This window comes from Leiobunum rupestre, chromosome 1 (assembly GCF_980474605.1).
Source record: "Leiobunum rupestre chromosome 1, qqLeiRupe1.1.hap1, whole genome shotgun sequence".
Classification (NCBI taxonomy): Eukaryota; Metazoa; Arthropoda; class Arachnida; order Opiliones; family Sclerosomatidae; genus Leiobunum; species Leiobunum rupestre.
Genome location: NC_143384.1, coordinates 31,466,858 through 31,487,056, shown reverse-complemented (window position 1 = coordinate 31,487,056; position 20,199 = coordinate 31,466,858). Strand labels below are relative to the sequence as shown.

Here is a 20,199-nt window from a genome sequence, read left to right as displayed (position 1 = left end):
TCACTCACTAGATGGCATAATACTCTACCCGGCATGCACTCAAAAATATACCTTGGCCGCGGGTGGGTTGAAATATTTGAATGCTTCCTTGTCACCCTCCCCTAGCGCTGTGGGAAAACGCCTCAGAATAAAAAAGCAGTCGCTGATAATTTCGGTTCATGTATTTCTGGCAATACCAAAACAAGTTTTTCACTGTTTTTTTACCTTTTAAATAATTTAACACGTTCGTAGGGTAAATAATTGATTTCTACAATTTGATTTGACTAAGACGAAAACATTGATGGTTTAAAAAGCGCTTGTGTATTAGCTATCCTGATATATAACTATATTTTGTATTTATTAATTTCTAGTAAATATTAAGAAGCAATTTTAAGTGCTTTTGGGAGTGTTTTTTTTTACTTTCATTAACGTAAAAAATTGTTGGCACAGCTGAATATGTTGTTGGCCGATTTTTAGTTTTAAGTTTCATAAAACAAGCATTGGTGAAATAAATAAGAGTAAATTCTATGATTAATACGTACGCATTCTGTTGATTTATTTTTAAGTCAGTAAATTTTTTAATTTTCCAGCCACAAAATGGGAATAAAAATGTTAACATAAGTCTAAAATATTGTTCCATAAGTTTGTCACTTTGAGGAATATTTTACTGAGAGTGAGAGCTAGTAACGAAGTGACATCATCACAAGCAGAAAATCTCCCCGTAGCGAGGCGCTGTCAAAGGATACGTGTGACGTGGGAGCGAGCGGACGCAAAACGGCGACGAAGCCCGTAAAGCAGTTTGTCTTGTGAATAGCTCTCAGTAAAACTTCTACATGTTGCAGTGGCGTAGATAAGGTCCCCGCAGACCCCACAGTGCGGGGGGGGCGGAGCTTTAGGGGCCCCCTAATTTCATATCAAAGTATATACTAGATACCGGATAAAATTCCGAATATTGTTTTGCGGGGGGGGCCTCGCGGGTTTTAGCTTCGCCACTGACATGTTGACAATAGGAAGTGTCACACTTCTGGTATAATTGTCAAAATATCAAATGCAAACTGGTTCATTTTTGCGTCGTCATCCGTCAGTGTTGAACCGCGCGCTACTAGCTGCTGATACCGGTGGCGACATCTCTTATCCGGATCCTATGCGCAATTAATACGGCTTTTTAAAAGACTATACTATACACTATCCGTTATTATTCCAATGGAAGCGCGTGCTGGTGACCAGTGGCGTAGACAAGGGGTGGGGGGTTTCCGGGTCCAGACCTCTCCCTCGGGCCTACCTTTGACTGTACTAAATTTCCACCCCCTTCTCGACCCCCCTTTTAATATTCACATAGTTCGACCCCCCTTTGGCGAATTTCTGGCTACGCCACTGCTGGTGACGTTTGAGGTAATTAAGAGATAATTAATTCTTGGGTTCTCAATATACCTTTATCGTGATGGTAAGGGCGTAATCTTTGTATTATACGATTTAAAACGCCATTGAAGGTAATTTTAACCATTAAATCCTCATTTTAACCGCAGGCTTAACGAACGGCCTAAATTCCTCAACTGCGGCTACGGACAATTTCAATTGAAACCTTATCGTTTCGTACATCCTCGATTATCCAATGACAGTTTCGGGTTAGAAGGTTTTCGAGAGATCCTTTTGAGGGGGATTAAAAATACGACAGATTTTTCAACGGCGTCGTATAACTTGACAAATCTTGAGCGCAGCACGCCGCCGTAGCTGTACCAACCGCGCACGGACTCTGGCTCAGCTCATACTTTTCTTTAAAACCGTTTTTGGGCTCGACTCAGATTCAGACATCAAAGCCACGGTTACGCTAGAGGTTGAAGGTCAGTTTTGAGCAACGAAGCAACGCGGCTTAAGTCAAAACAATGGAAGAAGACTCATAGAAATGGGCGTGGTTTAGAGCCGAGATTTTCGTTCGAAATACGAGCGAAGTCTTACCTTCGACGTTGTTTAAAGGGAGTATTAACTAAATTGGCCTTTCTATAAAGTAACATTGGCTTTCTTGTTTAGGTGTATCGGGCGCTTTCCACTATGATCGCCAATAGCAACAAACACAAAGAGAACGCAACCCGTCAAAAGTCGTGGATTTTCTCGCGTACATTTTTAATTGGTTAGACGCTTTAGCGCCTGCTGCCGTCGGAAGGGGAAAATTCGGAAATTGTCTCCCCCCTTTCCGTAAAACGCTCAGCGTAAAGGCTCGTCCATTGAAATTTGTACACAACCCTGCGTTAGCGTGTTGAAAGGCTAGCTGCGTTCTCCTTGTGTTTGTTGCTCCTAGCTGCCACTAATACGAAGTAACAGCTTAAAAGCGCTTGTAAAAAATTAGTATTATCGTAAAAATATTTTCCCTTAAAGAAGATAATGACAACCTTCTTTTAAAAGGGGTACGTTCAGTAACGCTCATCAAAAACATCGATGAGTAATCGATGCCAACATTTTGTTACTATCGGTGTTTACAGTTTATCTGGCGGAGGAGTTTAAATTATACAACTGTAGTTTTAATCAACAATTTTATCGGTTTGGTCAAAGGCCTATCATTTAATTGGAACGCTCAGCTACTGCAATGGCCGTTTTCGCTTTTTAATAAAAGACTGATCTTTGCAACAATAAAGAATATTGTCGTCAATTCGACATTTACCAACTCATTAATTATTTAAAATAATATTTTTCGTTTCCTCTGATTTGCGGCCCCCGTAAAATTTATAGCCGCCATCTTTAAAAACAGCACTGACTAGAAATAACACCGTTCAGTAACTAACTACGTAGTCACTATGCTGACAAGCAAACATCAAGTAAAAACCAATTTTTCCCAGAATTACGGTTATGCAAAAATTTGAAGGAGTTGTGGGGGGTGAGTTAAGAAGTATGCCTGATTCCCCCCCTTTTCCTACGATGAGTTAAAAGAGCGCCAGAGAGCTTCAAAGGGTGGCCTACTAGCCCCTGGAAGTAAGCTGCAACAAACGCCAAACCAAGCAGTAGGGATTTTAAATACTGTTTAAGTTTACTTTTTTTACGCTGGTTACCTCGATTTGTTTACAAAGGCCTTTTTACCTATCACACGAACCCAAACCTTAAAGGGAATATAACCTGCAAAGCAATCTTTATGGAAGACCCCCTCAATTTTTCAAACTTCCCTGCACAGTGGCGCCAAACATTTTTAAAGCCAAAGGCAAGAGCGGCCAGAGCTGCAAACGTTGGTGTTCCACACAAAATATCTGAGGTTATATTCCCTTTAATGTTCACATTTCCCTGCTGCTTGGTTTCGTGCCGGTTGCAGCCTACTTCCAGGGGCTAGTAGGCCACACTTTGAAGCTCTCTGGCGCTCTTTTAACTCATCGTTAAGGAAAATGGGGAAAAAAACCGGCATACTTCTCAACTCACCCTCTACAACTCCTTCAAGTTTTTGCAAAACCTTTTGAAACCCCCTGTATTTCGTGATTTTCCTCTGACTCAACTCGTGATTGATTTTGAGGACTCAGTCTCAAAGTCGTGTTTGGTCTCAAAACGGGGACTAGCAAGGACGAAAAGATCAGTGCCTCCGTCGACAGTTTTGGAAGTAACATACCTCCCTTATCATCTATTTTTGTTTCATAACTTCGCGAATAACCTGTGGTCCGCGTATTTTTTAACAACAAAGAAGACAAATCATACTCGATTGGCAGGAAAAAAAAAGAATTTTTGAGTAAAAAGATATGTATAAAAGGTAGAATTTGGTGTTCTACGTCAACATTTAAATATTAAAGGTCAAAATTTAATTTAAAAATACATATGTTCGCATTTAAGGGCCCAAATTTAATTTACAAATACATATGTTAATATTTAAGGGTTAAAATTTAATTGTAAAATACATATGTTCATATTTAAGGGCTAAAATTTAATTTCAAAATACATATGTTCATATTTAAGGGCTATAATTTAATTTCAAAATACATATGTTCACAATTAAGGGCTAAAATTTAATTTCAAAATACATATGTTCCTATTTCAGGACTAAAATTTAATTGCAAAATACATATGTTCATATTTAAGGCCTGAATTATATTTCAAAATTTAAAACATTTTTATTTTTTTATTTTGGTGAAATCTCTCAAAATATTGCAATGGTCTGTGTCGCATTTACGTTATTTAAATACGTGGCTTCATAAGTAAATGATATATTACTTACCAGAGAAGTATCTATCAAATACATATAAATTAACAAATAGTTACTAGACAGTTTTCAATGCGCGCGAATTCCAGACAAATGGCTCAAAATTTAACACGTGTATTAGTCCGTTTAACTATGTAAAATGTATTAATATATTTACTTATTTGAAAACCATATTTAAGATTTTGAAATGAAAAAGCTTCAGAAAGTTAATTTTTCCCGTGCACTATTTCATCCTCAACAACGTCTTTTGGTAAATCAACTTGCACTGCGCAGTTACCAGACGTTATTCTAAAATTCAGTTTTTTTTGTCAATGATAAAAAGGCAATAGACACTTCAATAAAACATCTTCAAGGAAATCGCGAAGAAGTAATATTTCCGAAAGCCAGGATCTGCAAGTTCCTGTTTACATAGTGCTGGTTGAAATATTGGACACTTTTCACTTCTACGGTATGCAACAAATTAAGTGTTCCTTTTTAGCCAATTACATTTTTTTAAATATTAAGGCTTAGCCAAAACACGACGTTCTGTTTACAGGTGAAAAGTTTCCATTATTTCAATCACGGCCAACTTTGATCACTCGTTGTTCTATGTTAACCTACGAGCCAAAGATATCTGTATGAGTTGAGCGCCCCTAGCGGAATATATTTTCTTTAGATCAGTTTTTTATACAGACCAAAGGCGGGGAATTCAAACTTATTCATATTAAAGTTGTATTATTGTCATTTTTACGCAATTACCTTTGACAAAAATTGTAAATATTAATATATTAACATGTACTATTACCATTTAATTGCAAAAGTGGCCGACATATATGTGATATTTTAAATTAAGCGTATAAGACGCGTTAATAACACCCGTTTGGCATTGAAGCCAATGTAAAAATCTGTGAGGTTGGAGCGCCAATATTCACCTAGCGGGAAAATCCTGGTTCAAGAAAATAAGGCGATTTCGTTGCCTGCTGTAGCACGAACCGCGCGTGATCAAAGTTGGCCAAGTTTCCATATACTCTGCGGGTCCTGGCTCTCGGATATATTACATCTTAGCAATTTCCTTGAAGATGTTTTATTGGAGCGCCTATTATATAATTAGAAAACGAGTTTTTAATGAGACAACTAATCAGATAAAATATCTGATTGAAATATAAAATTAGTGAGATCAGATTTCAAATTCCTCACAACTCAAGGCTCAAAAGTAATATTTAATTTAATTCAATAAATACAATTATACGAAAACCAGTTCTTTGAACTGAAAAAAACTAAAGCGGTTAATTTTCCTGAAAGATTAAAATCCGGAAAAATTTCCGAATGCCGGAAAAATCAAAAATTGACACATACATTACTTTTTAAGAGTTTTAATTCTAGACTAGTCTAAACGTTTAGTTTTACTTTTCGATTCGACAAAAGGAGCCGAAAATTCAAAAATTTAAATTTGCGAACAATATTAGGCTAATCATGGTCATTTTCAGACTCGCAACTCTAGAAAAAAGCGTGTTTTTTCATTGAATTTGTACGGCTAAGAAGGGACAGATATTAAAATAGCTAGGAGCACGAGCAGCAAACACAAGGAGAACGCAGCTAGCCTTTAAACACGCTAACGAAGGGTTGTGTACGAATTTCATTGGACGAGCGTCATCAGCCTTTACGATGAACGTTTTACGGGCGGGGGGAAGACAATTTCCAAATTTTCCCCTTCCGACGGCAGCAGGCGCTAAAGCGTCTAGCCAATGAAAAATGTACACACGAAAATTCACGACTTTTGACGGGTTGCGTTCTCCTTGTGTGGGGTGTTGTGTTTGTTGCTCCTAGTTAAATAGTAACTTTACAAAATAATTTCTGTGTTAAAAAATTTGAAGCCAGATGATATGTACAGATAGGGTCAAAATGCGCGATTTGGTCAAAGACATTCAGATCCGAAAACTCTCGATGTCTACTGCACTTGTGGTCGTAATAAATATGTCAACATTATCGTTTAAACTTAAAAGGAACGTAAAAAAAGCCGAAATAAAACTTACGGATGGTTTTCATTTAACAACCATCGTCGAATAAGGTGTAAAAAAAAAATCCGATAAAGGGGGCTAAAACGAGGTGGAAAATGCTGCTTAATATTCCTGATTCATTTCTATATTTTTTAAATTTCTCTCGGTCCCGATATGGCGTCAAAAAAACTATCTGATTAAAATGCCCGTGCTTCTCGAGCGAACAACTTAAACGAGTTAGCGTCGCTGGCGAGACAAGTCCTTTTCGCAATTACTCCGGACGTAATTATACCATCGGATCAGTAATAGATGGAGATGAACGAAGTGGCCGAGTTAGAGCCACTGGCCAGCGCGGACGGAGCGCCAGTGACCGCGGTCAAGCAGAACGCCAGGGCCAAATGGGGCTCCAGGCTGGAGTTTGTCATGGCGGGAATAAGCTTGTGCGTCGGATTGGGCAACGTCTGGAGGTTTCCCTATTTGTGTTACCAGAACGGCGGAGGTAATGTTGTGGCTTTTAGCTTCGAATGTCTTCATTTGTTCAATCAAACTTTGACAGAAAGGTAGCGTTTCGACATATTTCGCTGTATTTAAATTGTAAAATAGTTAAATTTCTGCAAATTTTGGAAAAACAGCTAGATTTGAAACCAAATATTATTGAAAACTACGATTTTTATTTAAATTTTATTGAATTTGCTATAACTAGCCTTTTAATTTTACCATAAGTCAATAATATTATTCTATAAGTTTGTGACTTTGGGGAATATTTTACTGAGAGCTAGTAACGGAGTGACAACATAACATGAAGAAAATCTCCCCGTAGCGATGCTATTTGAAAGGCTACGTGTGACGCGTTAGCAAGCGAACGTGAAACGATGACGAAGTAAACCTTTTGCGAGTGAAGAATAGGAAGTGTCACACTTATGTAATAATATTATACCCTTAGGATTTTACAAATCGTACGCTGTAAAGACTGAAAAGGTTCCTTTTAATTTTCACTTATTACACGAAAGGATTTGTGTGTGCTAATATCACGTACAGTGTATCCGTCAAATCTTATATAACTCTTCAACAATTAAGTCTAGAAGGGTCAGTGATATGTCAAATTGTCATTTATTATCCCCTCGGTAGCCCTTCAGCGGCGGCGACCGCAAAAAATTCTTGTAGGGTGAATTTTTTTTATAAATTTTTTTTATAAAATTTTTTTACATCAAACTAAAATAATATTAATGTTTAATTTCTAGGAAAGCGTTCTCTCTGATATCTAAAACGCCAATTAATTCATTTATAATTAATTCAAAAATTTTGTTTTGGCACATTTTATAGGACTAGATTCTAAGCTTATTTCGGTACCCTTCTTTAGTAATATCAAATTAATACCTTTTAAAATATGAAAAACAATAATTTATAAGTTTTAAAATAAAATCCACTATTGCACAGTTTGAAATATTTAATTTGGGCGCTACGCACGTTTCGAATCGATCGCACGAGTCTTCGTCAGGCACTGACTCGTGAGATCGAGTCGAAACGGGCGTAGCACGCAAATTAAATATTTCAAACTGTGCAATAGTGGATTTTATTTTAAGACTTACAAGGAGACGACCCGAGGTGATAATCACCGATTTTGTTCAAACTCGGGTATAGTGTAGTCCTCCATGTACCTTAAAAAACCTGCAAGGGAAAAGTTGCGACGGGCTTTCGTTTTGCAATGGCAACCGAAAACGTTTTTGAAAACATGATTTGGAATTTTTCCATTGAAAATAACATTGGAATCTGAAGGACTTTAAGGGCCCCTGTGGAACCTTTTTAAAATAATTTTTTTTGAAAATTTCAAAAACGTTAAAAATACATTTAAATTGATTTTAAAAATAAAATTCAATCAAGTTTAAATGCAATTTGGTCAATTGGGGGACCCTTAAAATCCTTCAGATTCCCACGTTATTTTCAATGGAAATAATTCCAAATCATGCATGTTATCAAAAACGTTTTCGGTTGCCATGGCAAAACGAAAGCCCATCGCAACTTTTCCCTTGCAGATTTTTCAAGTTACATGGAGGTGTACATTATACCCGAGTTTGAACAAAATCGGTGATTATCACCTCAGGTCGTCTCCTTGTTTGTGCCAGCTAGGAGCAACAAACACAAGGAGAACGCAGCTAGCCTTTAAACACGCTAACGAAGGGTTGTGTACGAATTTCATTGGACGAGCGTCACGAGCCTTTACGCTGAACGTTTTACGGGGGGGGGAGACAATTTCCGAATTTTCCCCTTCCGACGGCAGCAGGCGCTAAAGCGTCTAGCCAATGAAAAATGTACACAAGAAAATCCACGACTTTTGACGGGTTGCGTTCTCCTTGTGTGGGGTGTTGTGTTTGTTGCTCCTAGGTGAAAGTTTTCCATAATAATTTATAATTTATCTTGGGGGGGCTAGCCGCACAAATATTTTTCAGTAGATTTATATAGATATAGGTAGTTGATGATGATGATGATGATGATGATGATTATTATTATAATTATAATTATTATTAATAGTGAGTGAGCTGTTGGCTCGCGTGGCACCACCCTCCTACGCATCGTAACCCGGCCACCTGTTTAAAGGCATTAAAAAGTCGCTAGATGACTTGGGCCTAAGGTGGTGCCAAGGGTTCTTAACCTAGCCATTTATTTAAATAACAGTGAAATTGTCCAAACTAAGAAATGAACTGGTTTGTGTTTTGGACAGGGGCGTTCTTCATCCCGTATTTCATCTGCCTGATCACAGCGGGGATTCCCATTTTCGTGCTGGAAGTGGGATTGGGCCAATACGCCAGCCAGGGAGGGATTACAGTCTGGGAAATATGCCCATTGTTCAAAGGTAAGCTCGATTCTCCTTTCTTTTCTTTGTGTGAACTTATTGGATTGTAGAGGGCTTAAAGCCTAGAACACGCAAAATGTCGAAATATTTCTGGAAAAGTGATCTGAAAAGATTTCATCTTTCGCTGTCGCAAAATACATAGTTTGCACCGAAGGGAGTTTCCTATACATAGTTTGCACCGAAGGGAGGGGCCTATGGTCTCCAAGGAAACTGGGAGGGCGATCAAAAATTCAAACCATTTCGCGCGTAGCTACTAAATAGGTAGCCATTTTGTTGGTAATCTCGTCAAAGCTACAAAGCGTATTAGATTTATGCTTTAAAATTTTAAACGGGCCCTAAACAAAGCCAGATAAGATTCTAAGGCCGGGTTATTTAAATAAAATATCAAATTACGACAGAAATATCTACGAAAAGAAGTTAACAAAGCTTATCAAAGTTAGGCCTTTGCGGTCATCTTTTTTACCATTACCTTCGCTATCGAATAAAATAAACAATTTTCGCTCTTCCTTAGTAATTGAACTACTCGAACAATTTTTAACCAGGCAGATAACCATTTTTAACGTGAAACTAATTTCTTAATCATTTGAAAATAATTAAAATCCGCAAACAGACGATTGAAACTGTTAACCCTCCCTTTTTACTAAGAAATCTACACCGGCAAAATGGCGGCATAGAACCGTTCATTCTTGCTCAAATTAAATATTCATTCTTGGTTCTTATATCTATACTTGGAACTGCGTCATTGATGACGTAGGGATGCAAACTATGTATAGATTCTTTTACGCGCGTATTTCATGGGAGTCGCCATTACCGTGCTACACGCGAGAAAACGGGTTTTGGGGGAAAGAACTTTCCACGGTAGAGCTACGTGCAGTACGTCTATGGCAGCTACCTGTGAAGCAAATCGTCGGAGGGTCCTTGATGGCGGAAAGACGCGCGTAAAAGAGTGTTATACCATGAACGTATTAAGTATTATCATAAATAACGTAAGAATAATACGTCGCTAGATGACTTGGGCCTAAGGTAGTGGTAGTAGCCTTTAAGTGGCGTAAATAATGACCCCGCAATGCGGGTGTCCACCGGGTTCAAGGAAGGGGTCTCCACTCTTCCCTTATAAACGCCACTGATTATAGGGGACCTTCGAAAGGGTTTCGCGAGGGGCCCCGGAGACCTTAGCTACCCCACTGAGCCTAGTTGATTATTATTATAAGTATTAATCCAATTATCACCGAGCTATTGCGCAATCATGGTTTAGTTATCAGCACTCCCTAGTGCAGTGGTTCTCAACCTTTGTCATCTTGTGAAACCCCATTTCATTTCCTATTTATCGTGGAAGCCTTGCTTGAAATACTTCGGTATTTAACATTTATCGGCCAAAACTAACTCTATCATAGCACTACTCAAAATCTTGAGGAGCCCTAGAATTTGAAATTCGAGCCCTGGGGTACCATAGTGTAATATAATATTGTTCCAAACCACACCATATGGATATACTACAGGTCCCACTTCGATCTCTACAATTGCCGTTGTGGCAGATCCCCCCTTTCGTACTTGGACTCATTACTTACAGCAAAATAAGTCTTCTTCGGCCTCCGTAGATCTAACTTTGACAATATTTTGGAAATTCTTCGCTCTAGTTCCCTGGTACTCTATACCATAAGTCTATAAGTTTGTCACTTTGTTGAATATTTTACTGAGAGCTAGTAACGGAGTGACGTCATCACAAGAAGAAAATCTCCCCCTAGCGAGGCGCTATCAAAGGCAAAGTGTGACGCGTTCGCGAGAGGACGCAAAACTGCGACGAAGCCCGTAATGCAGTCTGTCTTGTAAACCTTTGCATGTGAAGAATAGGAAGTGTCACACTTATGTAACAATATTATACACTTGTGGTAATACTAATTATTATTATGTTACTTGTGGTAAAGCTAAGTATTTGCACGTTAACATGATCACCTAACATTAGCCCCTCCTACAAAGGAAAGACCCCCCCCCCCCCCCTATTTGATAGCGCTACTACTAATTTGGTCCGTGCATCTTTAAATAAAAGGTGAGTATTAGGGATAGAAATTTTAATTATTTTTCCATTTACCACGGTAACCGTGGGAATAGCGCGGGAACGGGCGTTATTGTATATTTAAATTTTATTTTCAATTGGGGAATGAATAGAAAAGGTACTTTTGAGCTCGGTAATGGTTGGATGATACATAATTGAACAGAAATAATAACGTTCCTTACCCAAATGCAACTCTTCTAAAATTTAATGTTCAATATTTTGTAAATAAAGTAACTTCTCAATTACATTTTTACAAAAAACCCAAAAGAATGTATTATACGCCGACAGATGGCAACCGTTTCCAATATTCCGTGCTTTCTCTTAGCTAAGCCCCGCCTTGAAACTGCCGCTAAGACGTTATTCATCGTCACAATTCACCAAACCAGCCGGAAGTAGTGGCTCACTCCTGTAATCCCAAGCGTCTGGGAGGCAGAGTTTGTGGATGGCCGTGTGAGGACGACCACCATACTTCCGCCAAGGGTGTTCCGTCCCTATCCCCAAGTATCCCCCTGTTGGCCAGTGGCCGTAACACACATCTCACACCTGATTAATCAGATAGACGAGCAGACTGAATTGTCCCACCCGTCACAATCGCTCATAACGAGTAAAAAAAATCACCAAACTATCCTGCGATGCAAATAATAACGTGAAAACCGCAGCCCTCTTGATATGATGATATCATGACCGACCATATCTCGTTGCCATGGCAATGATAATAAGCCACACCCACGAATAACCTCTACCCAGGAATTACATCTTATACCGAAACGGGCCGACTCCCAAGTTCTCACTAAAAAATTAATACTAAATCCGTTCTAGACAATGCGAGCGTTACATTTGCCAACAATGATACAGAAATCGAATTACAAACGTGACAGCATTTAACTGTCACTATGTTAGTGTTTTGAAAATAGCCGCGAGTTATTTGGTCTAAAATTAAATCTACAGTAACGTTTATTGGCGCCAAATCGTATTCCCACTTTAGACACTTTTCGCAAGAGGTAAAACTAATTGAATTAAGAAAAACTGAACACAAGGATTTTGGCACCTTTTCTTTTGAAGTACTTGGTACATAAGTAAAAAATGGCTAATTGTCTTCGACCTAAATACCCACAAAGGAGGTTAGTCCCTTCCGTCAGTTCTCATCTGAAATTTGATCAAAGAAGCTTTTGTAACTAAGGTATCTAATGCTGGCGTTTGTTGTTAAATGGCCTCAACCGCTGCTGTAGGTAGCTCCTCCTCTTCCATATCTCGTGATAGCAGCTCCGGCCAATCATATTCTCGGAAATTGGAAACCCAATATCTGGAGAGCGCCCGGAAACTAGTGAAATTCAAACACTTCAATTGCTCTACACGTTAATTAATTTTAACATAACCCATAAAACCACTTTGAACTTCGAAGCTCCAATATCCTAAAACCAATTTTGTATTGCGAAGCCTCAGTACCCCAAAACCAATTTTGTATTAAGAAGCCTTATTATCCCAAAACCAATTTTGTATCGCGAAGCCTCATTACCCCAAAACCAATTTTGTATTAAGAAGCCTCATTACCCCAAAACCAATTTTGTATTAAGAAGCCTCATTACCCCAAACCAATTTTGTATTAAGAAGCCTCATTATCCCAAAACCAATTTTGTATCGCGAAGCCTCATTACCCCAAAACCAATTTTGTATTAAGAAGCCTCATTACCCCAAAACCAATTTTTAATTACGAAGCCTCATTACCCCAAAACCAATTTTTAATTACGAAGCCTCATTACCCCAAAGCCAATTTTGTATTACGAAGCCTCATTACCCCAAAACCAATTTTTAATTACGAAGCCTCATTACCCCAAAGCCAATTTTTAATTACGAAGCCTCATTACCCCAAAGCCAATTTTGTATTACGAAGCCTCATTACCTCAAAACCAATTTTTAATTACGAAGCCTCATTACCCCAAAACCAATTTTTAATTACGAAGCCTCATTACCCCAAAGCCAATTTTGTATTACGAAGCCTCATTACCCCAAAACCAATTTTTAATTACGAAGCCTCATTACCCCAAAACCAATTTTTAATTACGAAGCCTCATTACCCCAAAGCCAATTTTTAATTACGAAGCCTCATTACCCCAAAGCCAATTTTGTATTACGAAGCCTCATTACTCCAAAACCATTTGGTATCACGAGGCCTCATTACCCCAAAGCCAATTTTTAATTACGAAGCCTCATTACCCCAAAGCCAATTTTGTATTACGAAGCCTCATTACCCCAAAGCCAATTTTTAATTACGAAGCCTCCTTACCCCAAAGCCAATTTTGTATTACGAAGCCTCATTACCCCAAAACCAATTTTTAATTACGAAGCCTCATTACCCCAAAGCCAATTTTTAATTACGAAGCCTCATTACCCCAAAGCCAATTTTTAATTACGAAGCCTCATTACCCCAAAGCCAATTTTTAATTACGAAGCCTCATTACCCCAAAGCCAATTTTTAATTACGAAGCCTCATTACCCCAAAGCCAATTTTGTATTACGAAGCCTCATTACCCCAAAGCCAATTTTGTATTACGAAGCCTCATTACCCCAAAGCCAATTTTGTATTACGAAGCCTCATTACCCCAAAGCCAATTTTGTATTACGAAGCCTCATTACCCCAAAACCAATTTTTAATTACGAAGCCTCATTACCCCAAAGCCAATTTTGTATTACGAAGCCTCATTACCCCAAAGCCAATTTTTAATTACGAAGCCTCATTACCCCAAAGCCAATTTTGTATTACGAAGCCTCATTACTCCAAAACCATTTGGTATCACGAGGCCTCATTACCCCAAAGCCAATTTTTAATTACGAAGCCTCATTACCCCAAAGCCAATTTTGTATTACGAAGCCTCATTACCCCAAAGCCAATTTTTAATTACGAAGCCTCCTTACCCCAAAGCCAATTTTGTATTACGAAGCCTCATTACCCCAAAGCCAATTTTTAATTACGAAGCCTCATTACCCCAAAGCCAATTTTTAATTACGAAGCCTCATTACCCCAAAGCCAATTTTGTATTACGAAGCCTCATTACCCCAAAGCCAATTTTGTATTACGAAGCCTCATTACCCCAAAGCCAATTTTGTATTACGAAGCCTCATTACCCCAAAGCCAATTTTGTATTACGAAGCCTCATTACCCCAAAACCAATTTTTAATTACGAAGCCTCATTACCCCAAAGCCAATTTTGTATTACGAAGCCTCATTACCCCAAAGCCAATTTTTAATTACGAAGCCTCATTACCCCAAAGCCAATTTTGTATTACGAAGCCTCATTACTCCAAAACCATTTGGTATCACGAGGCCTCATTACCCCAAAGCCAATTTTTAATTACGAAGCCTCATTACCCCAAAGCCAATTTTGTATTACGAAGCCTCATTACCCCAAAGCCAATTTTGTATTACGAAGCCTCATTACCCCAAAGCCAATTTTGTATTACGAAGCCTCATTACCCCAAAACCAATTTTTAATTACGAAGCCTCATTACCCCAAAGCCAATTTTTAATTACGAAGCCTCATTACCCCAAAGCCAATTTTTAATTACGAAGCCTCATTACCCCAAAGCCAATTTTTAATTACGAAGCCTCATTACCCCAAAGCCAATTTTGTATTACGAAGCCTCATTACCCCAAAGCCAATTTTGTATTACGAAGCCTCATTACCCCAAAGCCAATTTTGTATTACGAAGCCTCATTACCCCAAAGCCAATTTTGTATTACGAAGCCTCATTACCCCAAAACCAATTTTTAATTACGAAGCCTCATTACCCCAAAGCCAATTTTGTATTACGAAGCCTCATTACCCCAAAGCCAATTTTTAATTACGAAGCCTCATTACCCCAAAGCCAATTTTGTATTACGAAGCCTCATTACTCCAAAACCATTTGGTATCACGAGGCCTCATTACCCCAAAGCCAATTTTTAATTACGAAGCCTCATTACCCCAAAGCCAATTTTGTATTACGAAGCCTCATTACCCCAAAGCCAATTTTTAATTACGAAGCCTCCTTACCCCAAAGCCAATTTTGTATTACGAAGCCTCATTACCCCAAAGCCAATTTTTAATTACGAAGCCTCATTACCCCAAAGCCAATTTTGTATTACGAAGCCTCATTACCCCAAAGCCAATTTTGTATTACGAAGCCTCATTACCCCAAAGCCAATTTTGTATTACGAAGCCTCATTACCCCAAAGCCAATTTTGTATTACGAAGCCTCATTACCCCAAAACCAATTTTGTATTACGAAGCCTCATTACTCCAAAACCATTTGGTATCACGAGGCCTCATTACCCCAAAGCCAATTTTTAATTACGAAGCCTCATTACCCCAAAGCCAATTTTGTATTACGAAGCCTCATTACCCCAAAGCCAATTTTTAATTACGAAGCCTCCTTACCCCAAAGCCAATTTTGTATTACGAAGCCTCATTACCCCAAAACCAATTTTGTATTACGAAGCCTCATTACCCCAAAGCCAATTTTGTATTACGAAGCCTCATTACCCCAAAACCAATTTTTAATTACGAAGCCTCATTACCCCAAAGCCAATTTTGTATTACGAAGCCTCATTACCCCAAAGCCAATTTTGTATTACGAAGCCTCATTACCCCAAAACCAATTTTTAATTACGAAGCCTCATTACCCCAAAGCCAATTTTGTATTACGAAGCCTCATTACCCCAAAGCCAATTTTTAATTACGAAGCCTCATTACCCCAAAGCCAATTTTGTATTACGAAGCCTCATTACCCCAAAGCCAATTTTTAATTACGAAGCCTCCTTACCCCAAAGCCAATTTTGTATTACGAAGCCTCATTACCCCAAAACCAATTTTTAATTACGAAGCCTCATTACCCCAAAGCCAATTTTTAATTACGAAGCCTCATTACCCCAAAGCCAATTTTTAATTACGAAGCCTCATTACCCCAAAGCCAATTTTTAATTACGAAGCCTCATTACCCCAAAGCCAATTTTGTATTACGAAGCCTCATTACCCCAAAGCCAATTTTGTATTACGAAGCCTCATTACCCCAAAGCCAATTTTGTATTACGAAGCCTCATTACCCCAAAGCCAATTTTGTATTACGAAGCCTCATTACCCCAAAACCAATTTTTAATTACGAAGCCTCATTACCCCAAAGCCAATTTTGTATTACGAAGCCTCATTACCCCAAAGCCAATTTTTAATTACGAAGCCTCATTACCCCAAAGCCAATTTTGTATTACGAAGCCTCATTACTCCAAAACCATTTGGTATCACGAGGCCTCATTACCCCAAAGCCAATTTTTAATTACGAAGCCTCATTACCCCAAAGCCAATTTTGTATTACGAAGCCTCATTACCCCAAAGCCAATTTTTAATTACGAAGCCTCCTTACCCCAAAGCCAATTTTGTATTACGAAGCCTCATTACCCCAAAGCCAATTTTTAATTACGAAGCCTCATTACCCCAAAGCCAATTTTGTATTACGAAGCCTCATTACCCCAAAGCCAATTTTTAATTACGAAGCCTCATTACCCCAAAGCCAATTTTTAATTACGAAGCCTCATTACCCCAAAGCCAATTTTGTATTACGAAGCCTCATTACCCCAAAGCCAATTTTGTATTACGAAGCCTCATTACCCCAAAGCCAATTTTGTATTACGAAGCCTCATTACCCCAAAGCCAATTTTGTATTACGAAGCCTCATTACCCCAAAACCAATTTTTAATTACGAAGCCTCATTACCCCAAAGCCAATTTTGTATTACGAAGCCTCATTACCCCAAAGCCAATTTTTAATTACGAAGCCTCATTACCCCAAAGCCAATTTTGTATTACGAAGCCTCATTACTCCAAAACCATTTGGTATCACGAGGCCTCATTACCCCAAAGCCAATTTTTAATTACGAAGCCTCATTACCCCAAAGCCAATTTTGTATTACGAAGCCTCATTACCCCAAAGCCAATTTTTAATTACGAAGCCTCCTTACCCCAAAGCCAATTTTGTATTACGAAGCCTCATTACCCCAAAGCCAATTTTTAATTACGAAGCCTCATTACCCCAAAGCCAATTTTTAATTACGAAGCCTCATTACCCCAAAGCCAATTTTGTATTACGAAGCCTCATTACCCCAAAGCCAATTTTGTATTACGAAGCCTCATTACCCCAAAGCCAATTTTGTATTACGAAGCCTCATTACCCCAAAGCCAATTTTGTATTACGAAGCCTCATTACCCCAAAACCAATTTTTAATTACGAAGCCTCATTACCCCAAAGCCAATTTTGTATTACGAAGCCTCATTACCCCAAAGCCAATTTTTAATTACGAAGCCTCATTACCCCAAAGCCAATTTTGTATTACGAAGCCTCATTACTCCAAAACCATTTGGTATCACGAGGCCTCATTACCCCAAAGCCAATTTTTAATTACGAAGCCTCATTACCCCAAAGCCAATTTTGTATTACGAAGCCTCATTACCCCAAAGCCAATTTTGTATTACGAAGCCTCATTACCCCAAAGCCAATTTTGTATTACGAAGCCTCATTACCCCAAAACCAATTTTTAATTACGAAGCCTCATTACCCCAAAGCCAATTTTTAATTACGAAGCCTCATTACCCCAAAGCCAATTTTTAATTACGAAGCCTCATTACCCCAAAGCCAATTTTTAATTACGAAGCCTCATTACCCCAAAGCCAATTTTGTATTACGAAGCCTCATTACCCCAAAGCCAATTTTGTATTACGAAGCCTCATTACCCCAAAGCCAATTTTGTATTACGAAGCCTCATTACCCCAAAGCCAATTTTGTATTACGAAGCCTCATTACCCCAAAACCAATTTTTAATTACGAAGCCTCATTACCCCAAAGCCAATTTTGTATTACGAAGCCTCATTACCCCAAAGCCAATTTTTAATTACGAAGCCTCATTACCCCAAAGCCAATTTTGTATTACGAAGCCTCATTACTCCAAAACCATTTGGTATCACGAGGCCTCATTACCCCAAAGCCAATTTTTAATTACGAAGCCTCATTACCCCAAAGCCAATTTTGTATTACGAAGCCTCATTACCCCAAAGCCAATTTTTAATTACGAAGCCTCCTTACCCCAAAGCCAATTTTGTATTACGAAGCCTCATTACCCCAAAGCCAATTTTTAATTACGAAGCCTCATTACCCCAAAGCCAATTTTGTATTACGAAGCCTCATTACCCCAAAGCCAATTTTGTATTACGAAGCCTCATTACCCCAAAGCCAATTTTGTATTACGAAGCCTCATTACCCCAAAGCCAATTTTGTATTACGAAGCCTCATTACCCCAAAACCAATTTTGTATTACGAAGCCTCATTACTCCAAAACCATTTGGTATCACGAGGCCTCATTACCCCAAAGCCAATTTTTAATTACGAAGCCTCATTACCCCAAAGCCAATTTTGTATTACGAAGCCTCATTACCCCAAAGCCAATTTTTAATTACGAAGCCTCCTTACCCCAAAGCCAATTTTGTATTACGAAGCCTCATTACCCCAAAACCAATTTTGTATTACGAAGCCTCATTACCCCAAAGCCAATTTTGTATTACGAAGCCTCATTACCCCAAAACCAATTTTTAATTACGAAGCCTCATTACCCCAAAGCCAATTTTGTATTACGAAGCCTCATTACCCCAAAGCCAATTTTGTATTACGAAGCCTCATTACCCCAAAACCAATTTTTAATTACGAAGCCTCATTACCCCAAAGCCAATTTTGTATTACGAAGCCTCATTACCCCAAAGCCAATTTTTAATTACGAAGCCTCATTACCCCAAAGCCAATTTTGTATTACGAAGCCTCATTACCCCAAAGCCAATTTTTAATTACGAAGCCTCCTTACCCCAAAGCCAATTTTGTATTACGAAGCCTCATTACCCCAAAACCAATTTTTAATTACGAAGCCTCATTACCCCAAAGCCAATTTTTAATTACGAAGCCTCATTACCCCAAAGCCAATTTTTAATTACGAAGCCTCATTACCCCAAAGCCAATTTTTAATTACGAAGCCTCATTACCCCAAAGCCAATTTTGTATTACGAAGCCTCATTACCCCAAAGCCAATTTTGTATTACGAAGCCTCATTACCCCAAAGCCAATTTTGTATTACGAAGCCTCATTACCCCAAAGCCAATTTTGTATTACGAAGCCTCATTACCCCAAAACCAATTTTTAATTACGAAGCCTCATTACCCCAAAGCCAATTTTGTATTACGAAGCCTCATTACCCCAAAGCCAATTTTTAATTACGAAGCCTCATTACCCCAAAGCCAATTTTGTATTACGAAGCCTCATTACTCCAAAACCATTTGGTATCACGAGGCCTCATTACCCCAAAGCCAATTTTTAATTACGAAGCCTCATTACCCCAAAGCCAATTTTGTATTACGAAGCCTCATTACCCCAAAGCCAATTTTTAATTACGAAGCCTCCTTACCCCAAAGCCAATTTTGTATTACGAAGCCTCATTACCCCAAAGCCAATTTTTAATTACGAAGCCTCATTACCCCAAAGCCAATTTTGTATTACGAAGCCTCATTACCCCAAAGCCAATTTTGTATTACGAAGCCTCATTACCCCAAAGCCAATTTTGTATTACGAAGCCTCATTACCCCAAAGCCAATTTTGTATTACGAAGCCTCATTACCCCAAAACCAATTTTGTATTACGAAGCCTCATTACTCCAAAACCATTTGGTATCACGAGGCCTCATTACCCCAAAGCCAATTTTTAATTACGAAGCCTCATTACCCCAAAGCCAATTTTGTATTACGAAGCCTCATTACCCCAAAACCAATTTTGTATTACGAAGCCTCATTACCCCAAAGCCAATTTTGTATTACGAAGCCTCATTACCCCAAAGCCAATTTTTAATTACGAAGCCTCATTACCCCAAAGCCAATTTTTAATTACGAAGCCTCCTTACCCCAAAGCCAATTTTGTATTACGAAGCCTCATTACCCCAAAACCAATTTTGTATTACGAAGCCTCATTACCCCAAAGCCAATTTTGTATTACGAAGCCTCATTACCCCAAAACCAATTTTTAATTACGAAGCCTCATTACCCCAAAGCCAATTTTGTATTACGAAGCCTCATTACCCCAAAGCCAATTTTGTATTACGAAGCCTCATTACCCCA

The 20,199-nt window shown here is 38.6% G+C and overlaps 1 protein-coding gene across 2 annotated transcripts in view; it reads left to right on the top strand.

Annotated features, from left to right (window-relative positions):
* Positions 1–20,199, top strand: part of LOC149962108 (sodium- and chloride-dependent taurine transporter-like) — a 63,793-nt gene that overhangs the window by 22,087 nt on the left and 21,507 nt on the right. The window contains exons 1-2 of one of the 2 annotated variants that reach the window (XM_090178475.1): positions 6,115–6,622; positions 8,843–8,974. In XM_090178475.1, the coding sequence (XP_090034601.1) occupies positions 6,433–6,622; positions 8,843–8,974 (322 nt within the window). In that variant the 5' untranslated portion in view covers positions 6,115–6,432. Of the gene's footprint in view, positions 1–6,114; positions 6,623–8,842; positions 8,975–20,199 lie in introns of those variants that run through there. The other variant, XM_090178482.1, reaches the window with a different exon arrangement.